This window comes from Fusarium coffeatum (genome assembly GCF_003316985.1).
Source record: "Fusarium coffeatum strain FIESC_28 chromosome Unknown BRIP53273_contig_93, whole genome shotgun sequence".
Lineage (NCBI taxonomy): Eukaryota > Fungi > Ascomycota > Sordariomycetes > Hypocreales > Nectriaceae > Fusarium > Fusarium coffeatum.
In genome coordinates this window covers 1-19,199 of record NW_022157888.1, presented here as the reverse complement: position 1 = coordinate 19,199, position 19,199 = coordinate 1, and the positions used below count along the sequence as shown (strand labels likewise).

At 47.8% G+C, this 19,199-nt stretch overlaps 5 protein-coding genes across 5 annotated transcripts; 3 read left to right on the top strand and 2 right to left on the bottom strand.

Moving 5' to 3' along the window:
• Positions 1 to 631: 631 nt before the first annotated feature.
• On the top strand, positions 632 to 1,694 carry FIESC28_04466 (uncharacterized protein; the record flags this gene model as incomplete). The annotated part of the gene is made up of 2 exons (XM_031158613.1): positions 632 to 770; positions 826 to 1,694. The coding sequence occupies 2 exons, from the start codon at positions 632 to 634 to the stop codon at positions 1,692 to 1,694; spliced, it is 1,008 nt and encodes a 335-aa protein (XP_031017321.1).
• A 285-nt stretch (positions 1,695 to 1,979) lies between these two features.
• Positions 1,980 to 2,648, bottom strand: FIESC28_04465 (uncharacterized protein; the record flags this gene model as incomplete). Its single annotated transcript, XM_031158612.1, has 4 exons — positions 1,980 to 2,106; positions 2,183 to 2,379; positions 2,507 to 2,542; positions 2,634 to 2,648. 4 exons carry the CDS (start codon positions 2,646 to 2,648, stop codon positions 1,980 to 1,982), a joined length of 375 nt encoding a protein of 124 aa, XP_031017320.1.
• A 1,968-nt stretch (positions 2,649 to 4,616) lies between these two features.
• On the bottom strand, positions 4,617 to 5,824 carry FIESC28_04464 (uncharacterized protein; the record flags this gene model as incomplete). Its single annotated transcript, XM_031158611.1, has 3 exons — positions 4,617 to 4,783; positions 4,834 to 5,238; positions 5,290 to 5,824. 3 exons carry the CDS (start codon positions 5,822 to 5,824, stop codon positions 4,617 to 4,619), a joined length of 1,107 nt encoding a protein of 368 aa, XP_031017319.1.
• A 2,251-nt stretch (positions 5,825 to 8,075) lies between these two features.
• FIESC28_04463 (uncharacterized protein) lies at positions 8,076 to 9,592 on the top strand (the record flags this gene model as incomplete). The annotated part of the gene is made up of 4 exons (XM_031158610.1): positions 8,076 to 8,542; positions 8,635 to 8,985; positions 9,035 to 9,392; positions 9,443 to 9,592. 4 exons carry the CDS (start codon positions 8,076 to 8,078, stop codon positions 9,590 to 9,592), a joined length of 1,326 nt encoding a protein of 441 aa, XP_031017318.1.
• A 4,296-nt stretch (positions 9,593 to 13,888) lies between these two features.
• FIESC28_04462 (uncharacterized protein) lies at positions 13,889 to 17,082 on the top strand (the record flags this gene model as incomplete). Its single annotated transcript, XM_031158609.1, has 6 exons — positions 13,889 to 14,326; positions 14,376 to 14,401; positions 14,453 to 14,557; positions 14,607 to 15,639; positions 15,695 to 15,826; positions 16,012 to 17,082. 6 exons carry the CDS (start codon positions 13,889 to 13,891, stop codon positions 17,080 to 17,082), a joined length of 2,805 nt encoding a protein of 934 aa, XP_031017317.1.
• Positions 17,083 to 19,199: the final 2,117 nt, after the last annotated feature.

The following is a 19,199-nucleotide window of genomic DNA, read 5'->3' as shown; positions in this document are numbered from 1 at the left end:
GTTTATTAGTTTTGCGAGATAGATACCACTATATTGGTTGTACTTGGGGATGAGAAGAATCAACTGATATGAATCCGAGATGGATATCAACTCCAACTACTTTCTAGTCTTTTATTCCATATCAAGTGAAGTCGGTGACTGGAACCAGTTGACTTGGTGTAGATGTCTAGCTCGACACCCGCCGCATAGGATCGGCCTCCAAGATGGATACTGGTATGCCGGGGAGGCTAGAGGACTCCGGGCACTGTAATGCACAAGATCTTCAGAGGCGGTTAGAGCCTCCAGGTCCCTGCCTCCGACGACCGGTGTCAAGACCCATATCGTTATAATTTAGTGAGGGACCTTCCCCGGACTCGGCGAATAACGAGCAGTCGATATCCAAAATATTGTAACCGTCAGCACTCAACTTCTGGATCGAGCAGTTTTGAAATCCAATTTCCATTCATTCTCATTTCATCTGCTGATGTCTACGAGAAATCTCCCCTCATGTCATCAATCTAGCCATTATCAATATTGGTTACACGGCTATTAGACTAACACTCCCTTCCTCTTATCATCGCCAGTGCGATTGTGCGCTGCCGCAAAAGTTGAGTGGTGACGAATAGACTCTTTTGAGTCGCTCAGATACACAATGGCCGCAGACGTGCAAGGGAAGCACAATCTGAAAGAGACAGAGTCCTTAAAATTACAAGGGAACCAAACAAAGAAAAAGACGAATGATTACAAAGGCTTCATTGCAGGCGTCTTCAGTGGCATAGCCAAGCTATCTGGTAAGCTTTCTTCCTCATCATGACGTTACTCTGAAGAGAAACTAATCTTTTATAGTCGGCCATCCTTTCGACACCATCAAAGTCCGTCTGCAAACAACAGATCCAAGCCGTTTTAAAGGCCCTATTCAATGTGTCTCACAGACTATTCGCAATGAGGGCTTTCGCGGGCTGTACAAGGGTGCTACGCCGCCTTTGGTAGGATGGATGTTTATGGACTCGGTCATGTTGGGCTCACTAACAGTGTATCGCCGGCTTCTGTCAGAACATGTTTTCAATGTTGAGCCGGTGGGCACTGATGTCACGGCTTCTTCTCCAGGTACAGCACCAAAAGGACATACGGCGCTTCCAAGTTTCGGCCATGGTATCGCGGGTGTAATGGCTGGATCGACAGTGAGCTTCATCGCTGCGCCAGTTGAGCACATCAAAGCTCGACTTCAGATTCAGTATGCTGCGCAAAAGTCGGACAGGTTATACGCTGGCCCAATTGATTGTCTAAAAAAGATCTACCGACACCATGGCATTCAGGGTGTCTACCACGGCCTCTCAGCGACACTTCTCTTCAGAGCATTCTTTTTCTGCTGGTGGGGCAGTTACGATGTTATTTCACGGCAACTGCGCGAGAAGACGAGCCTCAGCACACCGGCTGTGAATTTCTGGGCAGGCGGTCTGAGTGCACAAGTCTTCTGGTTGACGAGTTACCCTAGCGATGTGGTCAAGCAACGTATCATGACTGATCCTCTGGGAGGAGGGCTTAATGACGGAGTTCAGAGATTTCCTCGATGGAAGGACGCAGCTACTGCTATCTATAAGGAAAGTGGTTGGAAGGGCTACTGGAGAGGCTTTGTGCCCTGTTTCTTGAGAGCGTTCCCGGCGAATGCTATGGCTTTGGTTGCTTTCGAAGGCGTTATGAGATCCTTGCCATGAGTAATGCAAGGGCAAGAATGAATATGCATCATACCCATTGGAAGAACGGCATGTAAAGGCATTGGCCTATATGAAGAGAAGCGACAGCATGGCATATCACATAGTTCACAATTCTACAATGCACAACAGTCACAGAGATTTTCGGGAGACAGTAATATGAACACCACAAAGAGTGCCACACAAATGGCTGGGTCTATTGGCCAAGTCCTTGAACTTTTTTCGATCCCGTATCCCAATTCACCAATCCATTCCTGCGCCGTTGCAATGCATTGCAATTTGTTTCGTTTACTCGTCGTCCTCGTCAGCCTCGTCGTTGACGACGTTGAAGAACTTGAGCTCGTAGACACCGCGAGAGGTAGAGACAATGCGGAGCCAGTCACGGAGCTGCTGCTTCTTGAGGAACTTCTTGGTCCTGTGCAATGTTAGTATTTCATCTCTGCAAATCTTCAAGCTCCGGCGGGCGAAGCGAGGGCCGAAGAAAAACGTACAGGTACTTGAGGTAACGACCAGAGAGCTCGTTGTGGGCGGTGATCTCGATCTTGCCCTCACCCTGCTGCTTGACAACAACGTTGTCGCCGAGGTTGTTGGTGCGGCCCTCAACCTTGATGCGGTCCTGGAGAAACTTCTCGAAGGCGGAGACATCGAAGATCTTGTCGCTGGCAGGCTGAGAAGCATCGATGATGTACTGCACGATATTAGTTAGCGAATGCGTTCTTTCGTCGTATCGTTTCGGTATCGGGGATCGCTTCGAATAAACCGTCTCGTGTTCTTTTCGTCGGTTCGATTGCGATTTTTCATATCGGAGAGCGTACCTTCTTGGTCTGCTTCTGGGCCTTGCCCGACTTCTTCTGTTGAAATGACTTAGCCTACTGCATTTTTGTCGCGGCCACCTCCTCTACTGAGGAGGCGCCTAACAGCAAAGCGATGTCATGTACGTACTGCCTGAGGAGCCATTGCGAATGGATTGGGATTTGTGGTGTCTGAGAGGGACTTGTGGTGTTTTCGGTCGCAAAGAAGTCTAATCCTGCGCTTGGGGAATCGAAAAGTTCAGTTGTGGAAAGTGCGATGAAGAAACTGCCCGGTTAGGGCTCTCTCGGATAAATTATGGGGCGACCGTCTGACGGTCAGGTGACCGACTGTTTACCAGCCAAGCCAGTTGATAAGGGATTTCTTTGGTGTATATCAAAATTGATCCTCTGGTGAATGAGCCTATGTTCATATGATCAGTTAATTCCATATTTGTCTGAAACTTGAATTTGGCACAGTGAGCTCGAAGGGTGGAGGAGGTTAAGCTGTAAATGGACTCTGTAAGGCTTCTTGTAAGTGAAGACCTCCTCAGGCAAGATAACCGTGGATGTTTTCAGCACATATTCTACATAATAAAAAAAGGAGATATTATAAACTCAGTCTTTAATCAATTCGCATCTGCATGTGTAAATGCAATCTTTTATAGATTACATACTACGCCGCTGGCGTATAACATGTTCTTCGGTATCCTTAGTCTCGAGATGCTTTCACTCACGACAGCAAAATTTTGATTGAGCACTTTTATATTCAATCGAGATTGCTACTCTCATACTCTTCCAGACTTGGTTTAATGATTTCCCCCGTTCCTGGATGCGTAGATATTGTGCTTCACTATCCGTCTTAGACACCTAAGTGGAGCAGCATTCTACAGTTTCCCATACAGGTTCTCGGCCTCCAGAATGCTCAGTAAATATGAATTATCCCGTCTGGAAATAATAACGGCCTGTAGTCTAGTTCGTAACGAAATCATCAGCACTCATGATGATGTTCAAACTTACAGTTCACCAGTCTCGGGTTACTGATCATGGGTTTTGGTTGAGACACACCGAAAGGTGGGATCAGTAAGAGATCTCATGACACTCTAGGCTGGTGCTTGAGCCGTTCTTACTCGTAGTTTTATAAACGAGGAATAGATTACTACTACAACCTGCCAGCTGATGTATGGCTTGTTTCTTAGCCCAAGTGCTTCTTAAATATGTGAGGGCAATTGAAGGTGACCACTGTTGTTGATTTCATTTAATGATAACTAAACATGAGAAGCAACGTAGCAAACCACGGCACCGAGTTACCTTATCCAGCCTCAATGAAGGAGAACGATATTCAAGATTCCTTACTCTTGACCTTTACTATAGCAATATGTAATACCTCTGATGTGTCTCAAGTTCAAACACCAATGTGTACTGTATTATAGTAAGCTGCATTCCTTATCTGCAATTCGCATAACCATATCCCTTGTCGCCAGCGTTGCCATAGATCCTGATCACACCTTCATGATGTTTGTAGAAGAATTTCAAGTCATTGGTTGAAGACAGTAAGTGGAGCGAGGCTGATACTGATACTAAGGATATCTGGAGCGAAGTCTTGTTTCTTCTAGTCTCGGGACCCTGGCTCTTGGATAGAAGTAGAATACGCCTTTAGCAATACGAGCGAACCTTTCATATTCCCTCGCCTATATTATTGCCTAACAAAGTGAAATGATCAACAAACATTTCAGACGCTTGGCTAAGAGCCTATCCATGAAAAGTGGTATTCCGCTTTGACGTCTTGCACAGGCCCGCCAAAGGAAGCCAACCGAGTCCAATCAGTACCTTGACTTCTGCCAATCGGTATTTAAACAGAACTAACAAGCATCGGTTAACAGAGTCAACAAATAAATCATACGGCAATCTTCGGATGAAAGCTTCGAGAACGTGAAAAGTGAAGCGTTGACATGGGGTCATGTCTCTATCAGCCGTGATTCGGTCTCGTCTAAAACCCCACTGCCGGAAGACAAGCATCATACGGGATCATCAAAACAACTTTCTTATCCTGGCAGTACGAAAACGATTGAATCGGATACTACGGGTGTCGCAGAGTCATGCTGCGTTCCATGGCCATGTATATCATATCACCCACTTAGCAAGTCTCAGAGAAGCTATCGACCTTGCAGAAAGTACCATCAGGGCCACTGGACAGCTTGGTAGGCTCGCTACCATCAGAATTGCCCTCAAATAGATCACAATTCTTGCCCTTGTCTTGGCAAGCGTTAGAGATGGTGCAAGTATCGCCATAGTTAGTGTTGACTGGTAATCATGTCAGTCACAAGTAAAAAGACCATAAGGGGTGAACTTACTACCGCAAAGAACACCACCATTGACGGCAGCGATGTTTTCGATGACAACGTTTCGAGGGCCTCCGTTGTCCTTGCAGTTGCCGCAAGATCGGACAAGCTTGCCATAGTCCTCGACGTAGAAGTCAGAGATCTCAACAGTGCCGCGGCCATTGAACTGGACAACCTTGTCGGCAGCGTGGAAAGCACCGCCTCCGCGGATGACAGAGGTGCCTGATTTTTGTTTCAGTGTGATGGCGTCCTCGCACACATCCTCAAACCAGACATTCTCAAGAGTACATGAGCCTTTGCAGTGAACACCCTCGGCCTGGCCTGGTCCAATGATGACGTTACGAAGAGTAGCTCCGTCTTCGAGGATGAACATGGCATCAGCCTCACCAGTCTCTTCCTGGTCTTTGCAGACGGCAGCTGGTTCGTGTTAACCAGGTAGGCATGACAGTTTTATATCGGCGGACTTACGGGATCGATCGTAGTAGGTCATTCCGCCATCGAGCTCGCCAGAGACAGGAATAGCAGTAGCAACTGTGGTGGCGCCACTGGAAGAAGGGATGGTTCGTGTGATACTTCCCGAGCCAGAGCCAGAGCCGCTATCGGTGGGCTCATTAGTAGGAGCAACAAGGGGAACATCTGCGGACTCCTCAGGAGCAGGGACAGTGGGAGGATCGACAGGGTCTTCGGGAGCAGGAGGTGGTTGAGTGAGGCCGTTATCACCGCCTTGATTGTTGTCGCCCTCAGCAGGAACTTGAGGAGGTGCTTGAAATCCCGGAAATCCAAAGTCAGGGAGCTCGAAGTCAGTCTTCTTAACTGAAGGAGCCTTCTTCGAGGAAGCATTGGGGATGCATTGGCTGTACCACTTGCTGGCCTCGACACAGGTTGATCCAGAAGGGCATTCCTTATCTCCAGAGTAAGCACTACCACCACACTGGCCGTACATTTGCACAGCAGCAAAAGCTGTCCCAAAGTTGGCAATCGTCAGAAAAGCAGAAGTCCGCATGTTGAAGTATATTGGCTGAATGAGAGTATAGTATGTGATAAACGAATGTTATACGGAATCCTGCCCGTAACTGGTAGAGAATGGTACGAGAGAAAGTACAAAGCTTGTCGCGAGAAGCCAAAACATGATGGTCCTGGATTTCACTCGCCTTATATACAGGCGCCTATTATGCAAGTATTCTGCTTTGTCGAGACTCAAGCATGTTAACCCTGTGCAAGAAGCTAATAGCAGGGACCGAAGAGGCGCTAGACGAAACGGCAGCTGGTCTGTCACTGAAACCTTTACTGGGATGGTGCCATTCAGCTCTGAATGCTTCTGGCTGCATAAAAAGAAGCATTGGCTCAAGTCTATTCGAAGGGTCTGATAACCGAGTTGCTCGGATTGGCGGGCATTGGAAAGGGTAAGAATAATAAGTCAGAGGGGTTAGGTGTCCCGGTTCGCTTCGAGACCAACAGCATAACCGGGTAAGTGACCACCTGGTCGCTTACCATATGGATGAAGGAGTGCAAGCCAAGCAAAAGAGTTGGTGGTTTCATCGAAAATGGGGAAACGGAAATGAGGACCGATTAATTTCCTTGTTGCACAGTTGGATCCTTTGAAATGCAGCCGAGTCAAGTTTCTGGCTTCCAAGGTCAGCAGAAAGGGTATTGTTGATTGACAGTCTGCGTTAATGAATAATCCCTTTGACTTCGTATTGTTGATCAATACACTATCCATATTTTACCTCACCATGATCGACTAGGATACTCACAAGTCAACCAATCAAAGCTTAAACATCGTATTGGGAACTCATCATGCTTTTAGGCTAGTTTGATGTAGAAACCAGATCCTAGTAGAGCAGGCCCAGGGACTTATAGCCTGAGACGTGAAATGTTTTGCATCCTGGAAGAGAGGAATCCATCAGAAATGTTCTCTGATCATGAGCATAAATCAATTGGCAAACCCCGTTGGTTCTCCAGTTTGCCGAGTCACAGTTGCATCAACAATTGAGTCTGAAGTCGTATTCCTGGCTGCGATCCCAAGGGTGCAAGCTACTCGTCTGGGGAAGACTTGGGTCTAAGCTTCAAGATGGTGTTCTAGTGCAACAGCGAAGGTGTCCGTCTATAATCAATGCGAAAGCTCTCCAAAAGCTTACTTGGAGTAGTTGTTGAGCTTTCATCCTTGATATATCGACGTAGTTGAACTTGTATCATCTTCATCTCGTGTCGTGAATATAACACGTGTTTTGTCATGTGACGTGTAGATCTCTTCCACGGGTTTCTCCTTCCCCTTTTCTTAGAAGTCGAACCAGACTGATGATTAGGGGGCCGCAATGATGACGCCACGGGCTTCAAAAACTGGAGAATATTGACATTCGGAGCAGCAATAGTCTTTTAACTTGCGGGTCAAAAAACTAACATTAAGATGCTCAAGATTCATGTTGAGCACAATTAAAGCCGACAAGCATAGACTGTCACGAGAGCAATTGCCTGTCTCATCTAACTTAACACCTAGTTAATGGGTTACAGTACTAGTATCTCTATACGGTGGCTGAGCTATTAACTTTTTTGAGATTGCTCTCCTTTTTGGACACGAGAGTGTTGGACCACTTTTTTAATTTAGATCAAGTCTGTCATTTCAAGGTAAGGTTCTTTTGTGGCAGGCACATAATAGGGGGTATAGAGTAGAGACGATACAGCCTGACAGCTAGCTAACCTGCAGCTGTGGAAGATGGATGGCTTCACGACATTTCTTATCTTGCTGGTCCAGTGCATTTTGCCGCATTCCTTGTTTCTGTCCCGTTATCAATCATCATAACTTGCCCCCGATGACGGTATTCCCTTCAAATTGGAGGTCTCCCGTCTAAAACGCTACTGTAAGGCGAGCCAAGTTTTGGACCCCCCAGACTTTTGCAAGGATCAAAACATTCCAAACCCAATCAGCTCTGGCAGAAGGTCCAGACCCAAATCCCAGACCCGGTTTTTTTCGCGTCAACGTGGAACTAGGTGCTTCGGTATCCGTAACCGTTTCTCCAGGTTCATAAGTTACAGCAGTGAACTCGACTGATGCTTGTGTCTTCCACTTCCCCGTCTTGTTTCCTAGCACCTCACGCACATAACTAAGGACACAGTCCAATCCCGGGCATCCATCAGACACTGGGGCATTGCTTGCTAAAAAGAACCTCTCTCCTCCCTCCTCTTTCTCTCCCACAACCCGAACCTCTACCCCAACCTCAACCTAAGCCGCGTCATTTCCAATTCATCTAGCAGCCATGTCCTCACCATCCGGATCATCTCAAGGCGGGAAGCGCAAGAGAAATTCCCTTCGCGTCGAATCCACCACCGACCTTGACAATGGCATCCAGACATCTTCGCGCGATGCTTCAGGCGAGGAGGGTGACACTACTGCCGCCGAGTCGGGACGCCTTCACGCTCGCGGTTCAGCACCAATTCCTAAGAGACAACGCTCCAGCTCGAACCGTGATAATGCCGTCGACCCCGGTGAGCCCAGCGACACCACCGAGGCCAGCGTCGACATTGCTGAGCGTGTCGGTCGCAAAGGACGCCAGCCTTCACTGAAGGAGCTCGAGGAGGAGGAGCAACGCCGAATTGAGGCCATGCCCCCTCCTCCCATTGGCAAACTACAAGACCCTGCTGGTGGCTACAAGACGAACCCTCCTCCTGTTGGACGACCTGTCCGTGTCTACGCCGATGGTGTCTTTGATCTCTTCCATCTTGGGTATGTTTTCCGCTTGCTTACATTCTGCTTCTCTGGCAGTACAGAGTGGGCTGGATTGCAATTGCGGCCGAATTGTGCTAACAGCTTTCTAGCCACATGCGACAACTCGAGCAGGCCAAGAAGGCTTTCCCCGACACAACACTGGTTGTCGGTGTCACAGGCGACCACGAAACACACAAGCGCAAGGGTTTGACCGTCATGTCTGCCGCTGAGCGTGCTGAGACCCTCCGCCACTGCAAATGGGTCGATGAGGTTATCGAGGACTGCCCATGGGTTGTGACTCCCGAGTTCCTCGACGAGAACAAGCTCGACTACGTTGCTCACGATGATCTTCCCTATGGTGCTGATGAGGGTGACGACATTTACCAGCCCATCAAGGCTGCTGGCAAGTTCCTTGTTACCCAGCGCACAGAGGGTGTCAGCACCACTGGCCTCATTACAAGGTAAGGCGGTTTTTCACCTTCGTTTCTACGATTATTCTAACGCCTGTAGAATCGTTCGCGACTACGAGAAGTACATTGCTAGACAGTTCAAGCGTGGTACATCCCGCCAGGAACTCAACGTCAGCTGGCTCAAGAAGAACGAGCTGGACCTCAAGCGCCACGTCCAGGATCTGCGAGAGAACATCACAAACAACTGGTCCACCACTGGCCAAGAACTTGGTCGCGAGCTGAAGCAGTTCTGGCCCGTCAGCCGTCCCCAGAGCCCTGCCCGATTTAACAGTGCAGGCACCGCTGAGGGTCTGCGTTCCGAGGGACTTCGCTCGCCTACTACCCCTGGTGCTTCTGGTACACCCAAGGAGTTCATCACTGGTTACGCCCTCGGCCTCGTCGGTGGTGTTCGCGGATGGGTGAGTAGAGATCCAACACTGAATATTTGGCCTGACTAACAACTATGCAGATGACCAAGAGTCGAGGAAACATGACCGATAGCAGCCGACCACCCAGCGATGACGAGTCCGAAGAGAGCGATGCACACGCCAAGTCACCAAAGGACTCATCAAAGGACTCGTCAAACACACCCACAGCGGCCGCTTCATCTAAGCTATAAACCGAGCCGTACATCTTTACAAGCATGGGAGATTGAATAAAAACATGTCCGAATGGTAAAGAGGGTAGGGCTACCGCAAAAGAGACGGCAGGTGTTTTGTGCAATTGGCTTTGGATTATTACTTTAATCAGTATTCGGCTATACGCTTTAATAAAGGGCCGGTATACAAGGCGTTCCGGCTTCTGTTTATGTATTGAATGCTCTTGCGGCTAGGGAAGGATCTTAGTACGCTGCTGGGCCAGATTCCTCTGTTTCGTACCTCTTGTACTGCAGTTGGACGAGATAATTTGAAGAGATTACGTCTTGTTTGAACTCGAGTGTTTCACACGTCATCTACTACATTTGCCGGTTTCCTCTACAAGTGAACAACTGCACGAGAACTCGGATTCGCATAATTCGATCTCGAATTAGATTTAGGTTTCATTGCCCAGCTTACCAAGTCGGCATGCATGAGCCCCTTGTTAAGGCTTGAAGATCGGAGTAAGTCAGCCCGAGTCAGATGTCTCCAGGGTATTCAAGCCTCCAAAGGGCGCAGACACAATATGCCACGATATGGGGGCGGTGGCGCTTGTTTGGCGTTTAAATCGAGCGGCTATTTCATACGCAGATCATATAGAACCGTCCATATTCAAATGAATGCTTATTTAAGGTAACGTTCCATTATAAGGACACCCTCAGACGTTGCGGCGTAGTGTGCGGGATATCAGTTTGGATAGGCTGAACTTGCTGATCAAATAGTCAGCATGAGCATGTGACGGTGCGCTGGCAGCAAAATACAGAAATCGCCGAGACGAATGAAAGAGATAACAAATAGACAGTAGATAACAGAATACTCCCAGACTTAGGGTATACGATTGGATTTTGATGTTACCGCTGGCTTGACTCTACTGTGGATCAGAAAAAGTACCATCATCCAAGGCTCAGTGCACCAAAACACCATAGTCCAGTTGCTAGTCTAAAACGGCATTAAACATGTGCACTATTTTGTTCTCTAGGCTCTTGCGGCCAATTCTAATACGCTGATGACTGTAAAACCCAACTGTCGGGGTAGGCATGGATGCAAAGGACACTACATCATATCCGCATATTCGTCCGAAAAGGAACGGTAAACTCCAGCCGATCTCCTTGAAGAAGGAGAAGCGGACAAGGTTTGTGCTGTATGATTCGCAGGTCGAGCAGAGTTGCGGTGTATGGAAGAATTGGAGTAACAGATGATGAGTGGTACGCAAAGGTAACCAAATTGTAAGCATTTCCCCACGCGCAGATCTGCTTCCTTTCGCAGAAGAACACATGCGAATCAGACCAGAGGCGCATCGGTGCTGAAAGTTTAGTCGCAAAAATGGCCGTGTTAGTAAAGGGATGCGTTCATGGGACGGGATCTAGGTACGTTAGCGAAGAGCTTGGCAACTCAAAACCGACATGTTGGCTCGACTCGAACAAGATCTACATTTGGCAAAGCCGCTTCTTGTTGATATGACATTGGTCAACAAGAGGCTTCAACTATAAAAATAGTCGGATCTCAAGCGCCGGGGATCTTCCGCTCTGGCACGCACACGCACATGTGGTTACAGTGCTTTTGCAGGTCGCGTGGAGGGCATGAAAGAAGAATATTCTCCGTGCGGGCCGAATCCTACAGCATATTTGGGGCTCATGAAGTGCAAAAGAAGGATATTACTAGACCCAATGCGATGGGAAACACGCAGCGAAATATGTTGGCCTAATTTAGGAAGCGCGCACGCATCTTGCTTGTGTCGTGCGTCGTGCGTCTTTTGGCGTTGGTGTTGATGTTGGCATTTCCATTTCTAGCCAAAAGGCGGGGGAGTCGGTGGAACAAGGGAACGGACCGGGCCCCACCTCTTCTGGGGTCTATGGAAGTCAACAGAGATGAACTTGATAGAAGCACTGCCCGCTATTTGATAGCAGTATTAATTAAAACGAAACGTAAGGCATTGTTCGAGTCGTCTGGTTGATCCGTGAGTAGAAGAATGCCTCGTCTCAAGTTAATTAAATCCCGTAAGCTGTCGATCATGTAACAAGCATTCATCATGACGCTCATGACTCTCTCATAGCTCATTGCACTTGCAAGCGAAAAATAGGTGGGCTACTGACAACTTACAAGGGTTTGACAGGCGCAGCTGCTGTGTCGAGTGTAAAAATAGATCACGTCAGGTCATCATGAAACATCAACCAATGAACCCTCGCGTGGCTGAGTCTCAGTGTGTCCTCGAAGGAATTTCTGCTTGGTCGCCCTAGCGCCCGACAAGGCTGGACTAATAACACCCTTGTACAAACAACTTACCTAGACAAGGATTCAAATTGGCGCTACCAGGGGAACGGATCCAGCATGGATTTAATTGACTTCACATTATCCATGATTGACGAGGGGGGGAAACAAGTGATGTTTGGCCGGAAGCTAGCTAATCATGCAGCAGATGCCATGATTTTTTGCATCACATTTAAGAAATCTCGGGCCAAGAAATCAACACAGACCACGTTAACAGCGGTCTAACGGCGCTCTGGCCCCATCAGGCTATAGGTGGGTTCAATGGATAAGCACTTGTGAGGATTCGACATGGGACCTGGGCTGGCAATAACGCGGTTCAGCAAGCGAAGCGAGAGAATTTCAAATAATCACAATAAACAAGATGATACTCCAACTTCAACATTAATAATGTCAATATCAGTACTGATTACACTGCAGATTTGCGTTAATAATAGGTACTGGGCTGTCTGCTTACCTACTACCCAGTCGGAAGTTCAGTTTCCTGTCAGCTTGGGAAGGCACAATGGAGAGTACCTACCTACTGTACTGTCAGCCGGTACCTGTCAGCGATGCAAGTGCAAGTGGAAGCAGGCAAGGGAAAGCATCCCAGTCGGCCGCCGTTCCTGCACTCTAAAGGAATTTAGCAGTAGTCTACGGGCAGTTCAACTTGATTCGGCTCAGCCTCTTTTTGTATTGGATCTTTTTTCCCCTTCCACTATCATCAACCCCTGTTAAGTGTGATGTGATTGATGGGTATGGTCGTTGTCATGATCGCTTCTAAAACAGCCACCAACAGGCGCCTTGACGCCCTACCCGCACACGCTCATGCCCACACTGTCTCAGTGCTTTACTCAAGCTCTTGAACCCCAGTACAGTATCCCAGCTCCAAGGTCAAGATGTTTCGACAGCTATGCCTCGCAATTGCTTCTCTGCTTACAAGGCTTGAGCCTTGGTTGCACCTGTGCTAACAATACAAATCATTCTTACTGATCGTCGCCGCCATCGCGTCTCTCCTCACAAGGCATTGGACAGCTGTATAAGCGCGACTTATTCATACGCAGGACATCGGATGGGTCGGGAATGATTAAGCTAACGTTGACTTTAGTTCTCAATTCTCATGCTGCAACTTATTGTGCTGCACCGCACCGCACCGCACTATGTCTGGGCGCTAGTCGCTTGATCAGGTACCGTTCCTTGAAGGCTTAGATGGCGCTTGCGGCCCCGTCCCGCCACTTGTCGCATTGCATCTCGACGAACAGGGAGCGGCAAGCATCTGACAAGGGTCAACGTGAAGGGGTGGCACATGGGCAGACGAGACAAACCAAACCAACCCAAACCAAACCAAAATGAATGAAACCAAACAATGATGGTACTGGACGACACAACCTTTCTCATGGTCTTGGGGACATTTCATCCATGCTCCCTACAGCATGCCCAGCTCCCCAAAGTGCCTTGCATCATCCACCCCTAACTACATACTCGGTGACTTCACAGAACATCTAATCTTGTCTATCCATGCATCAAGGCCCTGCGCCCCGTGCTCAGCTCGCAGGGTTGTCCTCAACCTTGGGTCAGTCACCTCGACTCTCCCCTGCAGCTCCATCTTTAACTCTTTCTCGACTATCCAAAACCTTGCCCAGATTCAACTAGCAATGCCTCTCTTGGTCCCTATCTTAGTACCAGAGTAAATATCTCACTTACACTGAGCCCCGTCCGAACATCCACATGCATCCCTGTTTATCACCCGAGACTAGCATCGCCTACGCTGTGTCCCCAGCCTTAGCCGTCCATCCCTTTCACACATCTTGATCTTAATGAATCTCTACATCAACTCCCCCACTATTACTCTCACTTGCTGCTCTATACCCTCATCGCCCACCTTCGTTACATGAGCCTAAACTCTTCCATCTGCCGGGACCTGCTCATCCGTCTCTATTGGGGGGCTGTGTCTTACTAAGTTTGGCCTGACCTTCAACAATTCTCCGGACTCGTTGCCTTTTTTAAATTCGTGTTTCTGTTATCAACTCTGGGCCATGGCTAGTCTCAAGAATATCATGAATACCGAGGACGAGCCAGTCGATCCTCGATCTGAGACCCGTTCCACCGACCTGACTTCAAGGTCCTCCTCTGTTCAAAGCTATGCTACATCATTAAACCACCAAGCACCCTCTTCTTCTCATAACAACCTGCCTGATCCATCAGAATCATCCACGTCACCTTCTGTCCTTGATCACTCATCACCGACCACCACCGAGCTCAACATGAACACTCGACGTCGTAGCAACATGAGTATCGACTCTAATGATATGTCATACGGCTCTTCTCAGCACGACTCATCGTCAAACACTTCCATGAGACCTTACACAGCTTCAGGGGACAGCGAACCGCATGTCAGATGGACCCCAATTACTGGAAAGATTAGCAAAGCCAAGAAAGGCATCCCAGTCCACAAATGCCACCAATGCCATAAGGTAACGCTCCTCTTCATATCATGCAACTACCACTTGCTAACACGACCAGACTTTTACTAGGGCAGAACACTTGAGGTTTGTCTTTTCTATCTGATCAATATATGTTGCTAATGTGTTGTGGTCTAGACGACATCAGCTCGGCCACTCACCTCCAGATCTCCGTTGCCCTATACCCAGTTGTAACAAGCCTTTCCATCGCAAGGACCTTCTCGACCGACATGTTCAGAAACAGTATGTTAATGTCCGGTGCTACAATCGCCTCGAAGCTGACAAAGTCTAGTAACCAAGACGGTTCTGCCAAAGAACCAAGACAATCTCCTGGCCGAGAGAGTTCTAAGCCATATACTCTACCCCGAGCAGTGACTCCACACAAACCGACACTTAAACCGAACGAAGACTTTGTCGATCCTCATCCATTAGTTCACCGGAATGTGCCTACACCTTGGCCAACAATGGCCCATACGCCCAACTCAAAACCCAGCTACAATCCGAGGCCCGAGACAGACAGACCAGACAGCTACATGACACCAAACAACTACCATGAATTGGACACTACGCTACCAGGGCCAAGTAGTTTCCCAACAAACCCCATGTTGCCTGGCAATGTCACGCCAGAATTATGGCAAGGTACTTCGGCGCCCCCGAGCGAGTTCTCAACTCCTCCTGAGAATGCAAGACGTCAGCAGTTCTCTGGGATGGAGCCTTGGACGAACCCTATACCGGCTTACCCGAACTCTTCCAACGACATGTTGAACACTATGAATCATACTCCCTATTCTGCTTCTTATCCGTACAGCAACAGCACCCCACCACAGGTCTACCCATCCGTCTTCCCAGACATGGAGGTTCCTCTACCTGTCTATCACGAAGACCCTTCTTTCGGCACTGTCAATCAGATTCCAACTTCTACAGTTCGTAGCGTGTCCCCTTCAATGGCTGTTCCTCAATCTGAGACTTTAGTAGCTGTTCCATCGCTACCAACTTCAGGCGGGGCTTTCAATTTGGCCGGCTGCGGCTCTGGGTCTTCAGGAGGAGAAGGCTTGTTGAGCACCGAGGATTTGATGCCACTGTCTCTTTCCCCTGCTATCAAGGAAGCAATTCCTAGATACCTGGAGGTCTATTGGGATAAAGTGCACCCGAAAAATCCTATTGTTCACAAGCATACGTACCAGAATGTCCCTCAAGAAGAAACGGAGCACGTACAAGTACTGCAATGTGCCATGGCCGCGCTGGCAACCCAGTTTATTCCCATCACAGACGATCGTATGAAGGGAGCACAACTTCATGCTTACGCCTGGCAACAGTCCAAAGTGGTGAGTTGAATAACCACTTGCGTAGGAAGCAATCGACCGGTGCTGATACGCTTAGTTTACACATGTTGGAAAGTGGTCAATGCCAGTCCAACAAACAATTGCATTATGCGAGTACTACGCACGCTTCCGTGGCAGAAAGTCACATTCACATCAACCTTCTGCCGAATTCACTTCTCTCTACCCTAGGGTTAGTTATTCTTAATTTCCTCTTCTGCCCTTTCTCTTATATTTTTCTTTCTATTCTTACTTGATACCACCTTTCTATTTTTCTTCTTTCCTTTGTTCATCTGGTCAATTATACATTTTCTTTCTCTTTTTTCTTTCTTTTATCTTTACAACGTTCATTCGAACACTTCGCTCAACTTCCGACAGGTCGTCCGTGATCAACGTACCTTTACTTTTCGGTCTACCGCCGGAGATGAACGTCAAGCTTGGAAAGATTGGATTGCCGCAGAATCACTACGACGGTTATTGGCAGCCTGTTTCCTACTTGATGTGCATAGTTCATGGTATCATGAACGGCAATACATTTCTATGCTCGGCTTAGACTACTCTTCCCCAAGTACTCTACCAATTCCACTCACAGCTACAACGACAAAGCCTTGGGAAGCAGAGGACTGTCAATCATGGTCGAAGCTAAGGGTAAGAAAGGACCCCCAAACCATTTCGAACACCAACCTGGGGACGCTGTCCGCTTCAGATATAGCATCAGCTCCGGCTTTTGATACAGCAGTTTTCCTCGCTGTATATTCACTGTTTCTTCCACGGCGTCAGACCCCAATGCAAGTGAACATCGTGGGAGATGCAACAAAGTTTCAGCCGAACGCATGCCCTATCTTAGGATTGTTCCCTGACTCAGCCATTGCCAATACATATTTGGCATTACACCACACACCTCTGTATTATTTATTATCTGTGTCTGGCAAGAGTTGGGTTTTCAACAAGAAGTTGACTGACTTGGGTCTATTCACGGAATACCGGAAACTATTGGAAGCATGGCGAAGCTCAGACACAGCTTCAACAGCGGCAGTGTTTGCTGCGCGAGCTTTGAAAGCCTTCTTTGGTCTGAAGTCCTCACCTGATCAGACGGATTGCAACAAAGTGGAGATTTGTCCGAAAGAAACCATGCCCTGGTCTGACATCTCGGACTATTGGGGCGTATATGTTTGTACCTTGATTTGTTGGGCCTACGGTCTTGAGGAGAAACAGGAGACATCCAATATCGTGTCAACGCAAGAAGTCACAAAGAGATGGATCTTGAAGGTGGCGTGCCAAGAGCCCTTCAAGGCACAAATGCAGAGTGAGCGGAAGGGAGCCCAAGGGGTCGCCAGTCTCGCAAGGGAGATGTTGGCGAACGATTGTTTAGGAGGGGGAAACATTCTTTTCGCGGATGCTGTAAACGTCCTCAAACGACTAGAGGAAGACGTGACCAGGAGATGTTGAGCTGACGTATGAGGAACGGTCATTTCTTTGCGGGTAGACTTGGCTATGATGGGCGCATTAGAGCATTGACGTGATACGACGACGACATAGCGACTGGAGTTTGGGGGTCAAAACAACAGGGACACAAGGCATATATACATGTTACAGAGTCAAGGCGTTAGGTTGGAGAATTATTTATTGCTTCTGGCTAGGACGTCAAAGTATACCTAAGGTAGCATAGGATTGCAAGCACGAATACAGTCGTTGGCGTTTATGTTTTCTAAATTTCAGATGCTGCGCGAACACTTTGATAAGATCTTATGCGGTTGTAAAATTGTTGGGTGTCTCAGCTCAAGTTATAGTGAGACATGGACATGATGCTGTTGATATCAACTCACATGATTAATCCAGCGCCATTCCCTTGTCGGGGGCTCGGAAGTCTCGGAGAGTCAGAATGGACCCAACTGGAGACGAATATCGAGCGAGGGCTATTCTTGTTCGTTTTGGTTACGAAGCGGAGCATAATTAGATCAAGTCCTCCTGAGGGAAAAGAGCTCGGATGGGGAATTGGGGGATGGCGAAAGAGCTAACGTTAAGTGGCTTTTAGGGCGTTGTCTCAGCTTGAGGCAAAGGAAGAGAAGCAGAAAACCAAAACAAGGGTCCAGGTGGTTTCAAATGAGGAAAGGGTTTTTGATGCATTCCAGTGACGTTGGGAGCAGTTGTTATGCTTGTATTGGTTAAAGAGCGGGAAGTAGAATACCGGTTGAAAGATTAATTTGACTTGGAGAATGGATATACATTATGCATGGCTACTGGGAATGAACAGGTTGAGTCGAAGGAATCACATGCAAGTACAGACGATATAGCCAGGTGAAGAAGAAGAAGCGGTGACAGAACCACAACAGAAAATTAGCAACTGGTCTACCATCCATAGGATCATACGCATCCTTGTTGCATTTTCCGTGTCTGAGCGGTGATGGAAGATCATGTTTCCATTGCTAGGTTAGTCTCACTCGAAGTCAGAAGTAGTGTATCCGTACAGTATCAATCTGATTAATTCAAACCTCAATTTGGATCGACGATTTCAGCGTTGAATGCCTCTGGTCAGATAGTCCTATATAGATAAATGATGTATACCAAGAGTTCCGATCTGGCAGGTTCCCGGACAATCGGCACCATGGGAGCCATAAGGCCAAGGCCAAGAGTACAAAGCCAAGGAGGAGTTGCCTGTTATGGAGGGGAAGATCCAATCGAGGGGAACGGATATGATGGCTTTTTGGTTTGTGCCCAATGCGATACGATGGAATTCGACATGAGGCACATGTAGCTCTAGGGCGAGGTACTGGACTAGGCACGAAACCGACGACGACTAGGTAGGTACCTAGGATAATCTAACGTATTGTGAGGCTAAACGAGAACGGATCAACTAAGTTTGAGTTGTTTGTTTGTTTGGTCAGGCTAAAAGTAAGAGGACACGAGAGGCATTTTCTTTCTGAATGCCTACCTAGGAACCTACCGAGGAGAAACAAACATGTACCTTTTGTTGGAGCGGCTTTACGGCTTGTCCAGTAAGTTACTAGGTTACCTAGTAGGTATAGTACGTTACTGTGGACGATCGTATAGTCTAGAATATGTGTCCAGTGACAATCCCCTAGTCAGTCACGGCCAAATCGGCACGGGAAGCGACGCCCCCAACAAGCTATTCACGGGCTCTAAGTTAGTCTGGTTTGGTCTGGCCTGGAGGCTGGAGGCTGTAGCCGAGCTGAATGGAGGCAGATGGGGATGAGATTGGGAGTAAGATTATTGTTTATCCAGGTACAGTTTCTTGTCTAGAACTACCTCGTACTGTAGTACGGATACTGCCACCTGGTCTATACCTAAGCCAAGTCCTAGGTAAGGTATAATAAATAAAGCAAGGGTATTTTCCTTTCTGCTTTTGTCTTTCTTACTCACCGTTCTGTCTTGTTTCTCTTTCTGCTAGGTCTTGTCTCTGCCTGTCTGTTTATTATGCGAGACATAAGACGAGATTAATAACCCAATTATTATCTACTCAGGATCCGTAGCCTGTTACTCAAATTAGTATCATGGTTACTCCTGAGTCTGAATCTTGATCCTCCGTTTTTTTTTTTTTTTTTTTT